Below are 16,275 nucleotides of genomic sequence, written 5' to 3'. Positions count from 1 at the left end.
GAAGCATACTGGATAAGAATGTTGTACAGTCGGCCGGGGACTGGGGCAGGTGAGGGAGATGCAGGGCTAGATTCTATCTTTATTTTAAAATTTTGCTCTTTGTGAATTTTTTAAAATGAGGTTTGGTTTTTAAAAATTCTTACATTAAAATACTACTGATGCTTTCTCCAAAAGTCAAACAGAATTACCATAAGTAATTCCACTCCTAGGTATAACTGTTTACCAAAAGAGCTTTAAAAAAAAAAAAAAAACATATTCAGTTATTTACAGAACTTCCGTGGTGGTCCAGTGGTTAGGACTCTGTGCTCTCACTGTCGAGGACCTGGGTTGGATCCCCAGTCACGGTGTGGCAAAAACAAAAACAAATACAACTATTTACACATGACTGTTCACAGAAGCACTAGCCACAAAAGACAAAAGGTAGAAACAACCCAAGTGCCCATCAATGGATGAATGGATAAACAAATTGTAGTCTAATCCATAACAGGAAATTATATTCAGCCATAAAAAGGAAGGAAGAACTGACATAGGCTACATTGTGGATGAACTTAAAAAACATCAAGCTCAGTGAAAGAGGCCAGACACAAAAGGCCACATATTGTATGATTCCACTAATATGAAATATCCAGAATAGGCAAATCCACAGAAATAGAAAGGAGTTGCAGAGGGCTGGGAGGGAGGAATGGACAGTGACTGCTAATGGATGTGGGGATTTATTTTGGAGGAATGGAAATGTTTTGGAACCAGATAAAGGTGGTGGTTGCACAACACTGTGAATGTACCTAATGCTATTGCATTGTTCACTTTGAAATGGTTAATTCTATGTTATATGAATTTCACCTCAATTAAATATGTGTGTGTGTGTGTTACTGATCTTGACTCCTGAATTTTTTTATGTTCCCTTAAATTCAGTGCCTGAGGCCAGGGTCTTACTTACCAATCCTAGTCTTGGATCTGTTTCATTTCACTTTTTAGTAGAAATAAACAGTGAGAAATTGAAATAAGCTTGGGCCACATGTAAATCTGTGGCTGAATTCCAGGTAACAGAAAGACTCATTTTTGACTCAAAACTAGTCATTGTCTGTGCCCTGCCAGCCTTCCCATATAGCCTGGAGAAGCCTCAGTCACCTGGATCCTTGCTTACCACCTGGACATCACCATATGCCAGACAAAACACCAAAACACTTTCTGTCCACTGAGACGGTTGGGAAATGTTTAATTGGCTGAAGAAATTTGCAAGAACCAAAGGTCGCCTCTAGAGGAAAAAGAAAACCACCCCTTTGATTCTGGTTTATTGAAGTACGTATTATTAAATTCCCCTTGAGGCTGGACATCGCATGTTTGGTGGAGAACAGAGTGATTCTACAAGTGTGGTGATTTCATCAGATAGTTCCTTCATCTTGGCTTCAGTTACTTCAGAGCCTTAAAGAAAAAAGAATATACATATTAGCCACATCAGAAGTTGAATACTGTAAGTCTTTAAAGTAGCTCCAACTAATCTTTGCATCATTTTGGTTTGCTTCTGAAAGGCTCCATGTTTGAGGCAAACCTAAACAAACCTGGATGTGCCTTCCCTGGTGAACGGCAATGTTCTGCCCCTAAGTGAAATAAGAAGAGAAATCATACTGGAGCGACTGACTCTGTACAAATTTTCCAAAAACTGCTGTCCCTACTAAAGAGCTGTGGTGCTGGAGAAGACTCTTGAGAGTCCCTTGGACTGCAAGGAGATCCAACCAGTCCATCCTAAAGGAAATCAGTCCTGAATATTCATTAAAAGGACTGATGCTGAAGCTGAAACTCCAATACTTTGGCCACCTGATGCGAAGAACTGACTGATTGGAAAAGGCCTTAATGCCGGGAAAGATTGAAGGCGGGAGGAGAAAGAGACAACAGAGGATGAGATGGTTGGATGGCATTACCAACTCGATGGACATGAGTTTGAGCAAGTGCCGGGAGTTGGTGATGGACAGGGAGGCCTGGTGTGCTGCAGTCCATGGGGTCACTAAGAGTCGGGCACAACTGAGCGACTGAATTGAACTGAACTACTAAAGAACAGGAACAATATAAGACCTGTCCTACTCTTAGGGATTCCAAGCAGCAGCGGCCTGTGAGTGTGAATGGAATAAAGCCATCCAGGCTGCTACCTTCTCTAATAAAACCTCCAGGAGCTGTGAGGGACATAAGCTGCCCTTGGAAGCCAAGCCAGTCTCTGACATCTTCCCTACAAAGAAAGAAAACACTATTTTATTTTCTACAGATTCAAGGAAGTCTGCTTTTTCATGAGCAACCTAGATCACGGGTCAACACACTGTGTTTGGAAATAGTTTTATAGGGACATAGCCCTGCCTATTTATGTGTGGACATCCAAGCCTGTTCTCCATCTCCAATGCACTGCAGGGCCTGAAAAGCTGAAAACAGCTCCTGCCTGGCCCTTTCCAGTACAAGTCTGCTGACCCCTCAGCTATACTCTTACAACTCTAACCACCACAGCCTCCATTACCCATTTATAGGTACTCAGATATGTTTACTCCTGGCCTCATGCACATTCCTAACTGCTAGCTTTCTCAGGGGTGTTCCAGATTACCGGAAGCACAATCAGCTGTCAGGTTTGTTCTGCTCACTATGCCAGTCAAACAGGAGCATCCCGGGATCCTGTGAGATGAGTCCTGTGATGCTCCCTTCTGCACCAAGACGACAGCTTGTCTACAAAACAAACAAGAACTTCAAGGCTCCATCTCACCCTCTCAGGTTGTCCTGGTGATTCCAAGTCATGGGTCAGTTTCAGCTGATTTCCAACTCAGCTAACCTTGGCTCTGAAAAGCTGTCATCACTGGCATCACTGTATCTGTCACTAGAGCAAAAGATGAACTGATTCAGCAAAATGTAAAAAATTTTGCACAATTATTCTATTTATGATCCCAAACACTTTCCACAATTACTCCCACTCAGAGAAAATACTAAGGAATATTCTAATACTACTTAGTCACTCCAGGAAGATATTAATCCAACCATAACCAATGGTCTCCTTCTTTTGTCAGAGGAACTGATCACTTGCTTTTATTTTAAATTGGAAGTACTTTATTTAGAAAATTTATAAAAGCATTTCAATTTAGACTGAAATGTACTGAAGACCACTAATATAGGCCAACAACATGGAAGTTTTCCATTTCAATAAGCATTCTCATAGGTCCAAGGGTTTGAGAAATAATTTGTACAATTTTGCTATTTTCAAATTAGAAACTTTATGTGTTGCTCCAACTACGTCGAGTTACATGTAGCATTCAAAGTAGGACTGATTATTGACATAGATGCTGCCATCTTGGGTTTCTGTAGAAATAAAGCTTCTCCATGAGATAGGCCTACAATTGTACTTTGACTTGGAGTCACAGGCTCAGTTTGGGGTTTCTCTTGCTTGGTTCCAAGTAAACAAGCCAGCTGATCAACCCCTCAAGAGCTCTACTGATCTATGAAGATGGCTTTGCCAGGACATAAGTGTTTTATGCCTGAGCTACTCCTAGTCTTGGCCAAGTTTTTACTGATTTATAGCAACAGAAGTCTGAATTCCGTAAGAGTTCAAAATTCAGTTTTTTTAAAAGAGAGAAGAGGAAGCAATTGGAGAAACCCTATGCTAACAGGCTAGAAAACAAAGATTTACAATAAACATATTGAGTAAATATCAATAAATACATAAACAAAATCAACAAAACCTCACTCTCCTCCCTGACTTCTGGACAAAATACTGGAAAGGGGGAGGGTGGGGCTACAGTATGGCGAAGACAAAGATAAAGCTCAAGAATGGCAGAAAAGACAAGATTTGTTAGATAAACAATCAAGTAGAAAATATCTCCTAGTTAGATTTTAATTCAGGAAAACCACTTTTACTATTATCAAAGGGTTTTCAATAAAGAAAACACATAATAACCAAAGAATATTTTTTCAAAACAAGAACCCAGAAAAGTTAATATATCCTTATCCATGCACTCTCACTATACAAACATAGAGTCCCTTCTGGTTCTCTGCAACAAAAGGGGATCTGGAAGATGCACTCAACTTCCTATGTGAGAAGAAATGAAGGTCAAGGATGTTCAAGTGATTCACCAGGCACACAGCTTGTTTGAGGTGGGGCCAGAATCCCCATATCATGCTAACCCAGGCCACAAGTTCAAGTCTCAGCTGTGTGCTACAGTGGGCCCACAAGGTGTGTACCCTGACACCACAACTGAGAAGGTCCAAAGAGCCAAAGGAACTCCATTTTCTCTAGTAGTTCAAGCTTCCTTCCCTGCTGCTGAACTCGGGAAAGAGAGGGGTGGGCCCACATCTTACCCCTCGCTCTCTTGGTTGTAGTAGTTATTAGCTACGTACCTTCAGACTGGTCACTTGACCCCTTGAGAGTCCAGAAAAAATTACTAAGGATAACTACAACACCTCACCAAAATGTTATGAGGGCCAAAAGAGACTGCACAAAGGTACTCTGAAACTACATAAAAATATAAGCCATTGCTGGTTATGAGGGTTATATGTTTTATAACATGATATCTCTCAAAAAGTCATGGAAATAGAAAGAAGCAGTGAAAACTGCCAAGTGCATGATTTTCCTGTACCAAGAGTAATTCCCTCCCCATTTCAGCAAGTGGACTTGGGTGGGTCTAACCTAATGGCTCTAGTTTCCTGTCTGCTGGCTATCAGCCCTAAACTCTGCCAATGCATCAAAATGGCACAGGGTAAGCCTAACAAAGGAAAGCTCCAAGGCAAATGACTGGGTTCACTCATTTTTTCATGTGTTCAGAGACAGAGATAGAACAACCAAATAAACCACAACACTCAAGAACAGAATTCTCAAAATAGGCAGTGCTGCTAAGCATGCTGATTTTATGGCATTCATGTGCCAGCAAAACACAAGTGCTAGAAACACAATTCTGCATGCAGAACAGCAACAGCTCCTGCAAGTGCAATAAAATCTGTGCCACGTAAGAGTTAGGGGTTCATTTTTTGTTTCACATAGAGTAGACTTAAGTCATAAGATATACTTCCCTGGGGATATTTTCACTTAGTTCGAGACATCTCAGCTCTATCTTAAGACTAACCTATCTCTTTAAATAATCTCTGTACACACACACACACACACACACTTCTCAGTGGGGAGAGTTATTAGGTATTAGAGTCTTACATGTTAAATTTTTTGAAAGGCCACAGAATATGGAACTATTCATGTGAGTCTTCTTACATTTGAGGAGCAGACAGTTTTAAACCTGCACTGTCCAATATGGTAGCCACAAGCCACAGTAGCTATCTGAATTTAAATCAACTAAAACCAAATAAAATTTAAAATTCCATTCCTCATGTATATACACTGAGCCATACTTCAAGTGCTCAACAGGCATGTGTGGTTGGTGACTATGATACTGGACAGTGCAGATTTTCTTTTTAAGGTAAGAGCATTCTTTATTCCTAGTTTCAAATATTACACTTCTATGTATAATATAAGAAACCACGAAACTGGAGCCCCTTATACAGAGTGAAGTAAGCCAGAAAGATAAAGAACATTACAGCATACTAACACATATATATGGAATTTAGAAAGATGGTAATGATAACCCTATATGCAAAACAGAAAAAGAGACACAGAAATACAGAACAGACTTTTGAACTCTGTGGGAGAAGGTGAGGGTGGGATGTTTCAAAAGAACAGCATGTATACTATCTATGGTGAAACAGATCACCAGCCCAGGTGGGATGCATGAGACAAGTGCTCCGGCCTGGTGCACTGGGAAGACCCAGAGGAATCGGGTGGAGAGGGAGATGGGAGGGGGGATCGGGATGGGGAATAAGTGTAAATCTATGGCTGATTCATATCAATGTATGACAAAACCCACTGAAATGTTGTGAAGTAATTAGCCTCCAACTAATACAAAAATTAAAAAAAAAAAAAAGAGTAAAAGAAACCAATACATATATCTATATATATAGGGCTTCCCCAGTGGCTCAATGGTAAAGAATCTGCTTGCAATGCAGGAGACATAAGAGACATGGGTTCGATCTCTGAGTCAGGAAGATCCCCTGGAGGAGGGCATGGCAACCCACTCCAGTATTCTTGCCTGGAGAATCCCATGGACAGAGGAGCCTGGCGGGCTACAGTCCATAGGGTCACAAAGAGTTGGACATGACTGAAGCAACTTAGCACACAAACACATAAAAACTTTGCCAATGCTAGAATTAAAATAGAGCTAAGATTAAAATTGACATAATCATAAGGACAGTGCATATTATAGAACATTTTCACCACTGCAAAAAAAGTTCTATTGGATAGCACTGATTTAAAACAAATGAATAATGATTTTAACAAAAACAAACTATAATCACCATGCAATGGTTCTCCTTGTCACTCTCTAAGAAAGGTTTTTGTAAGGTCTGGCTATGTACAATCAAAATCACAGCAAATCTCCCTCATGCATCCACCCTCCAAATAATGGAAGTATTCTTTTCTAAAAAGCTGTTTACTGTACTATTTCCAAGACAAAATCAAAATCACCAGCGGCAACACACAGGACTTGCCATCCTTCAACACTGGCTCAACTCAACAAGACTTGACCACCATGGTCTACATGTGGTTCTTTGACAAACGAAAGGCTTGTCATAGTCAAGTTTGTTTGTCAAAGTCTCCTGGTTCCTAATAAATTCCTAATACAAGAAAACATATTCCAGGGCACCAGGGCAACGGTAAAGTACTGCCTCACATAGTCCACCTTCTTTTTACCCTGAGGCAGCTGTTAAACCATTTCTTTTCCATTAACAGAAAGAGGTAGTTAGAATTAAAAAATTCTAATAGCATACTTAAGATCCCCAGCATGCATAAATTCCTATAATACTTTATATCAAAACCCATTTCATGTGGAGAAAGCATGTTTTAAAACAGGTTGCCATGCACACAGTTTTCCCCAAAGCGTTGTTATCACTATACTTACTTCCTTCTCAAAGAGCCCCTGGAAGCCATAAAATATAAGAGCAAGGGAATGAATAACTTAGTATATTTTGAATGAGTCTTGCATTGAATAGTAAATGGTAGAACACAACCCTGGCAGGACATTAAAAGCACAGTAGTCTATATCAGTATTAACTCCATCCCTGGCTGACACCACATCATCAGCAGACAGTGAATCACGATCAATAAAGAGCACCTTTTCAGCAACATTTAATCCCTTAGGGAAGGCATACTCAAATGGTGCTTATCAGCAGTACTTTACAAGAAACAGTCTCAAGGTATGGTTTTGGAATCTAACAATAAGCAAGGGAGCTGTTTTAAAGATGTCTGAAAAAGCTGTTGAAAAAGAAAGCAAAAAAGAATCTTCTTTTCCAGTTCACTTTTGCTTGAAATGTAACATAGGGAGAAAAATAGTATTTTTATATCAGGTGAAAGTTTACAAAGCACCATCTCAACTGTTCTTCACAGCAACCCTAAAGAATGAGGATCCTGCGGTTTAAGAGTGGGGACTTGGAAAAAAATTACCCAGGAAGTGGCATATCCAGAAAATAACCCCATAGCACCTGCTCTATTTGTCCACACTATCCCCACAAAAATGAAATATTTGCACCTTATACGGCAAGAATGGTCCGTGGCAACATCAACCATGCAGACCAAAAGTTAAAATAAAAAGCAAGATGATTCCAAGTTTAAAACAGTGCTGGAAAATGCACATTAGATTCACACAGGAGAAAAGGAGTATCTTACTCTCCTAGTCAAAGAGAAAGAATCACCCCAAGTGGGATAAGGATGCCTTAGAGGGATAAATGTACACTCTAATCAGCGGAGAGGCCACGCCTACCTCTAATGGTCATCATCAGTAACCATTTGGGGAACCAGCATCCTAACAGGCTACAGATTGCCTTCCACCAGATTGCCAGCAGAAGGTGGATTGAGAAGAGGAAAGCTGGAGGCATGGAGACCAGGTAGGAGGCTTTGCAGGAGGCAAGAGATTAATAATAATAATAATAGCACAATAATAATTCCCATTTAATTTCCTACCACAGTCCAGGCACTGTGCTAAGTGCTTTCCATTTAGAAAAAAATGCACACTTCGTTACTACCTTGTGAAGTGGGTACTATTACCATCTCCTTTTTATAAAAGCCATCTTAGCTGGGGGTCTGTATCTGAGAAGACTCTTGGAAGAATACTGATGGATGGGAGGTTTCTGGGGTGTGAATACTGGGATATGATGTTCCAATTGCTATGTGTGTGCACTTTTACAGGAAGTGGGTCCACAGCTTTCATCACTTTCTTGGAAGGTGATCCGTCAGCCCCAGAATGTAGAGAAGCATTAAGCTACCCATTAAGACCCCCAGGACAGGGCATGTGTTCTTATTGGACTAGTCCTTGATTCTCTTGTGCCCAGCACCATGGCTGGGGTGGTGTAAGCTCCAGCACATGTGGCGCGTTGAGTAGATGCTAAAGCGTGCAGCCATCAACAGTAGGAGCATCATGCAACTTGGAAAACTGGGTATGAGGTGTTCAGTTCAAAAGACAAGCTTCTGTAATTAATAAAAACTGTGGTGATACTTTGAGAACATATGAATATCCCACTTTCCAAAACCTTTCATCTAATGGTTTTAGCATCCACTTATGATCCTTATTTGACTCAGTTATTACATCAGGGGTGGCATCTACATTTTTTAAATTGGGCTTTTTTCCCCTGAGTATTATTATGTAATTTTAAAAACATATAATGTGTAATGTAATTTTAAAAACATATAATGCAATTTTGTCACTACTGTTTTTGATGTTCAAACTGTCCAAATGAGGCCAGCAGGAATCCTTTCAAGCTAGCTTCTTTGACCTTATACAAAATCTTCCCCTTGGTTTTTAAACTCTTCTTTCCTTTAAGTCCACCTTCTGGCCTCATCCTGTACTCTTCTTGTCCCAGACTTGAAACCAACCATTTCTTCCAGGAGCCCTAGTTCATTTCAGTGGGAGATGGCATCTTAAAAACTAAAATGGAGAAAAATGTTTCTTTACAAAAGAGTCCTCCAGACAGTCACTATCTTAACCAGGTGTTAAACTCAGCACCATTCACTGTGTGACTAAAGAGGGAATATTATGTGCCTCACGTGCCTCCTGATGTGTCCTTATGAAGTCCACAACAGCCCCAATGAACTATTCTTCCAAAAATGCCTAGCCTGAATCAAATCAAGACAAAATATGAATCAAATTCTGGTCATTGCTATAACTGGCCTGGCTTCTTTACTTTAAAAGTCACAATATTGTAAAGTAATTATCCTCCAATTAAAATAAATTAATTTTTTTTAAAAGTCATTGTTATGAAGAACTGAAAAAGAGAGGGTGATTACCCAGATTAAAAGAAACTAGGAAACATAACCAAATGAACCTCAAATTCATCACTGATTAAATTTTTTAATTTCAAAAAAAGCTAAAGAGACATTTGGGGATAAATGGAGAAATTTTAATATGAACTGGATATTAAATGTTGCATGGAATTAATGTTAATTTTCTTAGGTGTGATCATGATACTGCAGTTATGTGAGACAATGTCTTCAATTTTAGGAAATGAATGATAAAGTATTTAGGAGTGAAGTGCTACGATGTTTGCAACTTATAAGTGCTTCTGAAATAAGTTTAATACAGTGAGAGAGAGAGAAGCAAACGTGGTAAAAAGGCAACAGTTGATGAATCTAGGTGAAAGGTATACAAGTATTCACTGTACTATTCCTTCATCTTTTCTATAGGCTTGAAAGAATAAGAGAAAAAAAAAAGAATTGGGAAAAATACACACACACACTCTCTATTCTGATTATAACCATGAAAGGAGTCATATACAAGTATAAACTAAAGACTGGAAGGAAAGACTCAAAAGCGAGGACAGTGACCTAGTTAGGTTTACAGGTTTATGGATCTTTTTTCTTATTTTCCAAATTTTCTCGAATGCCTCAGGTAGAAGTCAACAGAAAACGAAGTTTTCCCAGGCTTGAAGACAGCATATCACCTCAACGGAAAAGCCCAGTAGTCACAGGACACAGACCAGAGACAATGGTGAAGGAAATGAGCGCCTTCGCTCCCTGACTGCAGAGATTCAAAGAGAAAAGTGAAGAGGGAAGCTTGAGCTTGCAGGAGAGAAGGGACTCAATCCTAGGAGCATACAAAGAATCAGGAAATAGAAAGCACTGACTGCAACTCTGTACTTCCTGTAAGACCCTCTGATTATAAAGTAGTTTCAACTCTTGAGTTTGGTCTGAAACAATCAGGCAAATACAGTGTGCCACGGAGTTAACTTTCCTCCCATTTCTATACTGGCCTGCCTTCCGTTTCAACTCAAATAGATGATTTCTCTGCACAAGAGATAGATTGTGTTGGGTGGAGACATGGAATCTAAGATCCTAAAACCTAGACTAAAATGCTACTCACATGTCTTAAGATTCTGCTTTTATATTTTGAAAACATGTTTTCCCAAAGAGCTGCATTTCTGTGAACTGAACTCTATCTCGGTTCTTGCTTTCCGACATAGAACAAGCACTATCTAAGCAAGAGAGTTTTAGTCTGACCTGACAGAGGAGCATGATAAATGCCAGCATCACAAAAACTGGAAGTCATTCCTGACCTCAGTGTGGAGTGACTGCACCTCAGGGCCTTGTAGGGCAGCCCGAGACACACAGGCTGAGAAACAACCTATGACTTTAGACTCTTATCCCTCTTCTCTTTCCAGTTGCTTAAAAATGGAATTCTGAAACTGTAAGGACCTACTGTATAGCACAAGGAACTATATTCAATATCCTTTAATAAACCATAATAGAAAAGAAGATATATATAAAACTGAACCATTTTGCTATACACCAGAAACTAAAACTAATACAACACTATAAATCAACTATACTTCAATTTTTAAAAAAAATGGAATTCTGGACATAAATCATGTGCTTTGTTTCTACATATTGAAGAACTCACAATTATAAGAATCTTTGGATCTTCTATTTCATATAAATCTACAATTTTTTATTACAATTACATGAAGCAGTCTCATTCCATTACATCATACACCAGCAAAACCATGCAAATTTGTGGTTACTGTTTAAACATGGGACAAATTATACTTAGACACCAGGAGAGAGATATCAGCAAATAATTACAATGATTTATTTAATGGGCCATAATTTCCCATTGGATTTTTTTATTCTAAAAATTGTTTCCTGGACTTGTGCAAAAGAGTTAACACAATAGGCCTGAGGCTGACATCTTTAGAAGGGCCTGTTGCTGGGGAACTTGGCTTTCAGAATGTTTTCTCCATTACTAACTGATAAAGTCATTTTTGGGGGCCTAGGCTGTTTGTACAGGCAATGTGATTGTGGTGAACGCTTGCTTTCCTCCTGGGAGCCTGGAATTTGGGTGGTTGCTAGGCAGAGAATGCCCATGTGACCAGCCTTCTATAGAAACTCTAAAGCCTGAGTGTCAAATGGGCTTCTCTGGGCGTAAACATCACACACTGCATTTGTACTGCTGGAGGGAGGGTGAGCTCTGTGTGACCTCTCACGGGAGGGAGAAAGCATAGGAAAGCTGCAGATAGATTTCTCCAAGCCCTACTTACACCTCTTTCTCTGCCTGAGCAAGCTGTGTATGCTTATTCTGTCACTGAAATGAATTTTAGCCATGAGTACAACTATATTCGGATTCCTCCTAATCAATCGTTAAATGTGTGGGTGGTCTTAGAGAATCCTCCAAACAAGATTTAGTTTGATTTTGCAAGTTCTTTTGAGTAGCTTATAAAAACCTAAAAAAATAATATTCTAAAACCATTATGCCTCTTGAACAGACCCCCACAAGTCTAAAACCAGGTGGGCCTGGTCTTCATAACTGCTACCATTCTAGAAGATACCAGAGTAGCTAAGAGTTCAGCTCACCAGCTCAAGATCCCAAAGTAATATTCTTACTGCAGTAAAATATAAACACAGTAAAACATAAAGGTTCTCCACAAGGCAGAAAGCAAAAGTTAGAGCCCAGGTGTATTTGCTCAAAGCCAAGGATTTTTACATTGTGGGTTTTTCAAGACATCGATGGCACATATGCCATACATTGAAATAATATCAGCCAATTTCTGGGAAAGGAAGCCATTATTCTAGTGTTCAAATTTTTTGTCACATTTGTTTAGGATTGATTACAGACAGTAATCTTGTTTGACAGAAATACAGTCCCAACTCAGCTCACATTAGAGCCTGGCTACCAAAGCAGTTACTTGTTTTTCAATGCTCACTAACACCATGGATCTGGGCAGGGAGAAGCTGAAGTGCAAGGTTCCTCTGGAATTCTAGTGTCTGCCACTGGATTAAATCATGGGTACCATTCTTAGTCAGAAGGCCCCCTGCAAGGTGTCAAGATTAGACGAGACTATATCCTCCTGGCGTATATTTAGTATAGTAGGGGATATATCCTCCCCTACATTTAGTACTGTAGTGGGTAGTAAACAACCACTGCATACTGGGGAGCCAGAGAGATGAAGATAAATAAGATGCTGGCTTCTCTTAAGGAATGCACCAATTGGTGGCTGATATACAGGAATTCTCTGATCACTGTGGAAGCCTACTAGTCAGCTGTGATTCCAATCTCAGCATCAGAGTCTTGTTAAGAGACACACTGTGTCTTGCTCAGGAGTTGCTAGCAAGCAGTCACTTTTCTTAGAAACTACCAGTGAACTTTACTCAGAGACTACCAGCCCCGAGGTGGGAATTGACAGGCCAGCCAGTACACAGGTGGGCAAGCCACACAAACCAGATGTCATTTATATATTAGTTGATACTTGCAAATAACCATATAGTTATATGAGAACAATTATGCACATGTTATTTCTCCCAGTCATCTAACTTGTTCCACTGTCATCCTCCTTTCACATGTGAGCACCTGAAACAATGGAGAAAACAGAGTGGCAGGGAAGGGTCACAGCATACATGCAACAGGGACCACACTGGAATATCCAATCTGCTGTGTGAGCTGTGCAGAGTCACAGCACAGGAAACTCATCTTCATATACAGCCTCATGCAGAACCAAGCCATGGGCACCAGGACAAGTGGAGCTGATGCTTCACTGAAGCAGGGAAGCGCCTGAAACCACCCACCCCAGTCCATTCCTCAGAGCAACCTGGATTCCAGCTCCACAGGGCATGGTGTGAAAACCACTGCACTGGTTCAAGAGAGCAGGGAGTGATCATTAATTCATTAACAGGTCCAACGTGCAAAATATGTAAAACTGTTCCCATCTGAACACACAGTTAAAGGAAATTCTAGGGAACTGTGAGTCTCTCCTAGCAGGTAATACTGCAAAGGAGCAGGCTCATGTAACAAAGTACACACAGACACACATGCCACAATCCTTTGTTCAGTCGCTAAGTTGTGTCTGATTCTTTGCAATCCCACGGACTGCACTATCACTATCTTCTGGAGTTTGCTCAAACTCATGTCCATTGAGTTGATGATATCATCCAACCATCTCATTCCTTGTCACCTCCTTCTCCTCCTGCACTCAATCTTTCCCAGCATCCAGGTCTTTCCCAATGAATCGGCTCTTCACATCAGGTGGCCAAAGCATTGGAGGTTCAGCTTCAACTTCAGCATCAGTCCTTCCAATGAATATTCAGGATTCAGTTCCTTTAGGGTTGACTGGCTACTTCCTTGCTGTCCAAGGAACTCTCAAGAGTTCTCTAGCACTACAATTCGAAAGCATCAATTCTTCAGCGCTCAGCCTTCTTTATGATCCAACTCTCACATCCATACATGACTACTAGAAAAACCGTAGCTTTGACTATACGGACCTTTGTTGGAAAAGTGAAGTCTCTGCTTTTTAATATGCTGTCTAGGTTTGTCGTAGCTCTTCTTCCAAGGAGCAACCATCTTTTAAGCCATGCATATGGCTTCAGTCACCATCCGTGGTGATTTTGGAGCCCAAGAAAATAAAGTCTGTCACTGTTTCCATTTTTCCCTGTCTATTTGCCATGAAGTGATGGGATTGAATGCCATGATCTTAGTTTTCTGAATATTGAGTTTTAAGCTAGCTTTTCCACTCTTCTCTTTCACGTTCTTCAAAAGGCTCTTTAGTTCCTCTTCACTTTCTACAGTAAGGGTGGTGTCATCTGCATATTTAAGGTTATTGATATTTCTCCTGGCCATCTTGATTCCAGCTTGGGATTCATCTAGCCCAGCATTTTGCATGATGTACTCTGCATATAAGTTAAATAAGCAGGTTGACAATGTAGAGACCTGACATACACCTTTCCCAATTTTGAACCAGTCTGTTGTTCCATGTCCAGTTCTAACTGTTGCTTCTTGACCTGCATACAGGTTTCTCAGGAGACAGGTAAGATGGTCTGGTATTCCTATCTCTTTAAGAATTTTCCACAGTCCTGGCAGTCCTCAAACGCAGTATCACAAGACTCATTTGCTACAATGAGGGTCCACAATGGTAACTTCTAAACAAGATATATCCGGTTATTGTGGGAGTAACCCCTACCTAAGCACATGATTCTGGCCAGTTCCTTTCACTTTTAAAGTTATTACATACAATATTCTTAGATGAGAAGAAGTAAAGATGTAAATTCTCACCAAACTAGTATTTAAATGTAAAGAACTTTTAATGAAATTTAGTGAAAATTAAATTTTAATGAATTTTAATGAAAATTCCTAAGGGATTTTTAAATTCAAATTAGACTTTAAAAATCATTGTACAGGTCCTCCAGAAGAAGAGGTAAACACATTTTTAAAAATATTAAATAATGATAAGAGTAGGGTAAATAAGGGCTCAACTTACAATAATACTATGACAATAAAAAGGGTGGTAAGGATTCAGAAAAAAGAGATGAAATCACCAGTGGAACAAAACAGAAATCCCTGAAACAAATCTAAATTACTTAATTGGTGAGGGTGGAGTGGTGTCAAGGGGATGGAGATCCCTACCTCACATACCACACCAAAAATAAAGTCCATGTATATTACATATTGAAACTATAAAACTGAAACTATATCAGTCTCCCAAGGCAATAGAAATAAAAACAAAAATAAATAAATGGGACCTAATCAAACTTACAAGCTTTTGCACAGCAAAGGAAATTATTTTACAAAAAGAAAGAAAAGACAAGCTACAGAATGGGAGAAAATATTTGCAAATGATGTGAAAGACACAGGCTTAATTTCCAAAATATACAAACAGCTCATGCAACAACAACAACAAAACCCAACTGAAAAATGGGCAGAAGACCTTGATAGACATTTCTCCAAACAAGACCTACAGATGGTCAACAGGTACATGAAATGATGCTCAATATCACTCATTATTAGAGAAATGCAAGTCAAAACTACAATGAGGTATCACCTCATACCAGTCAGAATGGCCATCATTAAAAAGTCTACAAACAACAAATGTTAGAGAGGGTATGGGGGAAAGGGAACCCTCCTATACTGTTGGTGGAAATGTAAATTGGTACAGCCACTATGGAGAACAGTATGGAGGTTCCTCAGAAAACTAAGAATAGAACTACCATATGATCCAGCAGTCCCACTCCTGGGCATACAACTGGGCAAAACTATAATTCAAAAAGATACCTGCACACCAATGTTCATAGCAGCATTGTTCCCAATAGCCAAGATATGGATACAACCTAAATGTCCATAGACAGATGAATGGATAAAGAAGATGTTGTACATACATACAATGGAATACTACTCAGTCATAAAAAAGAATGAAATAATGCCATTTGCAGCAACATGGAGATTGCAGCAGACCTAGAGATTATCATACTAAGTGAAGTAAGTCAGAAAGAGAAGCACAAATACAATATGATACCACTTCTATGTAGAATCTAAAATCTAAAATCTTCACAAATGAACCTATCTCCAAAACAGAAACAGACTCACAGACACAGAGAATAGACTTATGGTTGCCAAGGATGAGGAGGGAAGGGAGAGGGATAGACTGGGAGTTTGGGATTAGTAGACACAAAATATTACATTTAGAGTAGATAAACAACAAGGGCCTAATGTATAGCACAGGGAACTATATCCAATTTCCTGGGACAAACCATAATGGAAAAGAATATTTTAAAAAGAATATATATATAAAAAACTGAGTCACTTAACTGTACAGCAGAAATTAGCACAACACTGTAAATCAACTATACTTTAAAATTTTTTCCTCTGAAACTATAAAAGTGCTAGTGGAAAACAAACGGGTAACTATATAATCATCTTTTGACAGGGAAAGAATTTAGGCATGATACTAAAGACACAATCCACC

General features: G+C 39.5%; 1 protein-coding gene across 4 annotated transcripts in view; it reads right to left on the bottom strand.

Annotated features, from left to right (window-relative positions):
- Positions 1–1,191: 1,191 nt before the first annotated feature.
- Positions 1,192–16,275, bottom strand: part of CTPS2 (CTP synthase 2) — a 111,098-nt gene continuing 96,014 nt past the window's right edge. For 3 of the 4 annotated variants that reach the window (XM_043895993.1, XM_043895991.1, XM_043895994.1), the window contains exons 18-19: positions 2,741–2,851; positions 1,192–1,422 (exon numbers count right to left, since the gene is read on the bottom strand). In XM_043895993.1, coding sequence (XP_043751928.1) covers positions 2,782–2,851 — 70 coding nt within the window. In that variant the 3' untranslated portion in view covers positions 1,192–1,422; positions 2,741–2,781. The remainder of the gene's footprint in view (positions 1,423–2,740; positions 2,852–16,275) is intronic. The other variant, XM_043895995.1, reaches the window with a different exon arrangement.

Source organism: Cervus elaphus, chromosome X (genome assembly GCF_910594005.1).
Source record: "Cervus elaphus chromosome X, mCerEla1.1, whole genome shotgun sequence".
Taxonomy (NCBI): Eukaryota; Metazoa; Chordata; class Mammalia; order Artiodactyla; family Cervidae; genus Cervus; species Cervus elaphus.
Note: the sequence above shows the minus strand (reverse complement) of the source record. Positions and strands in the feature narration are given on the sequence as shown.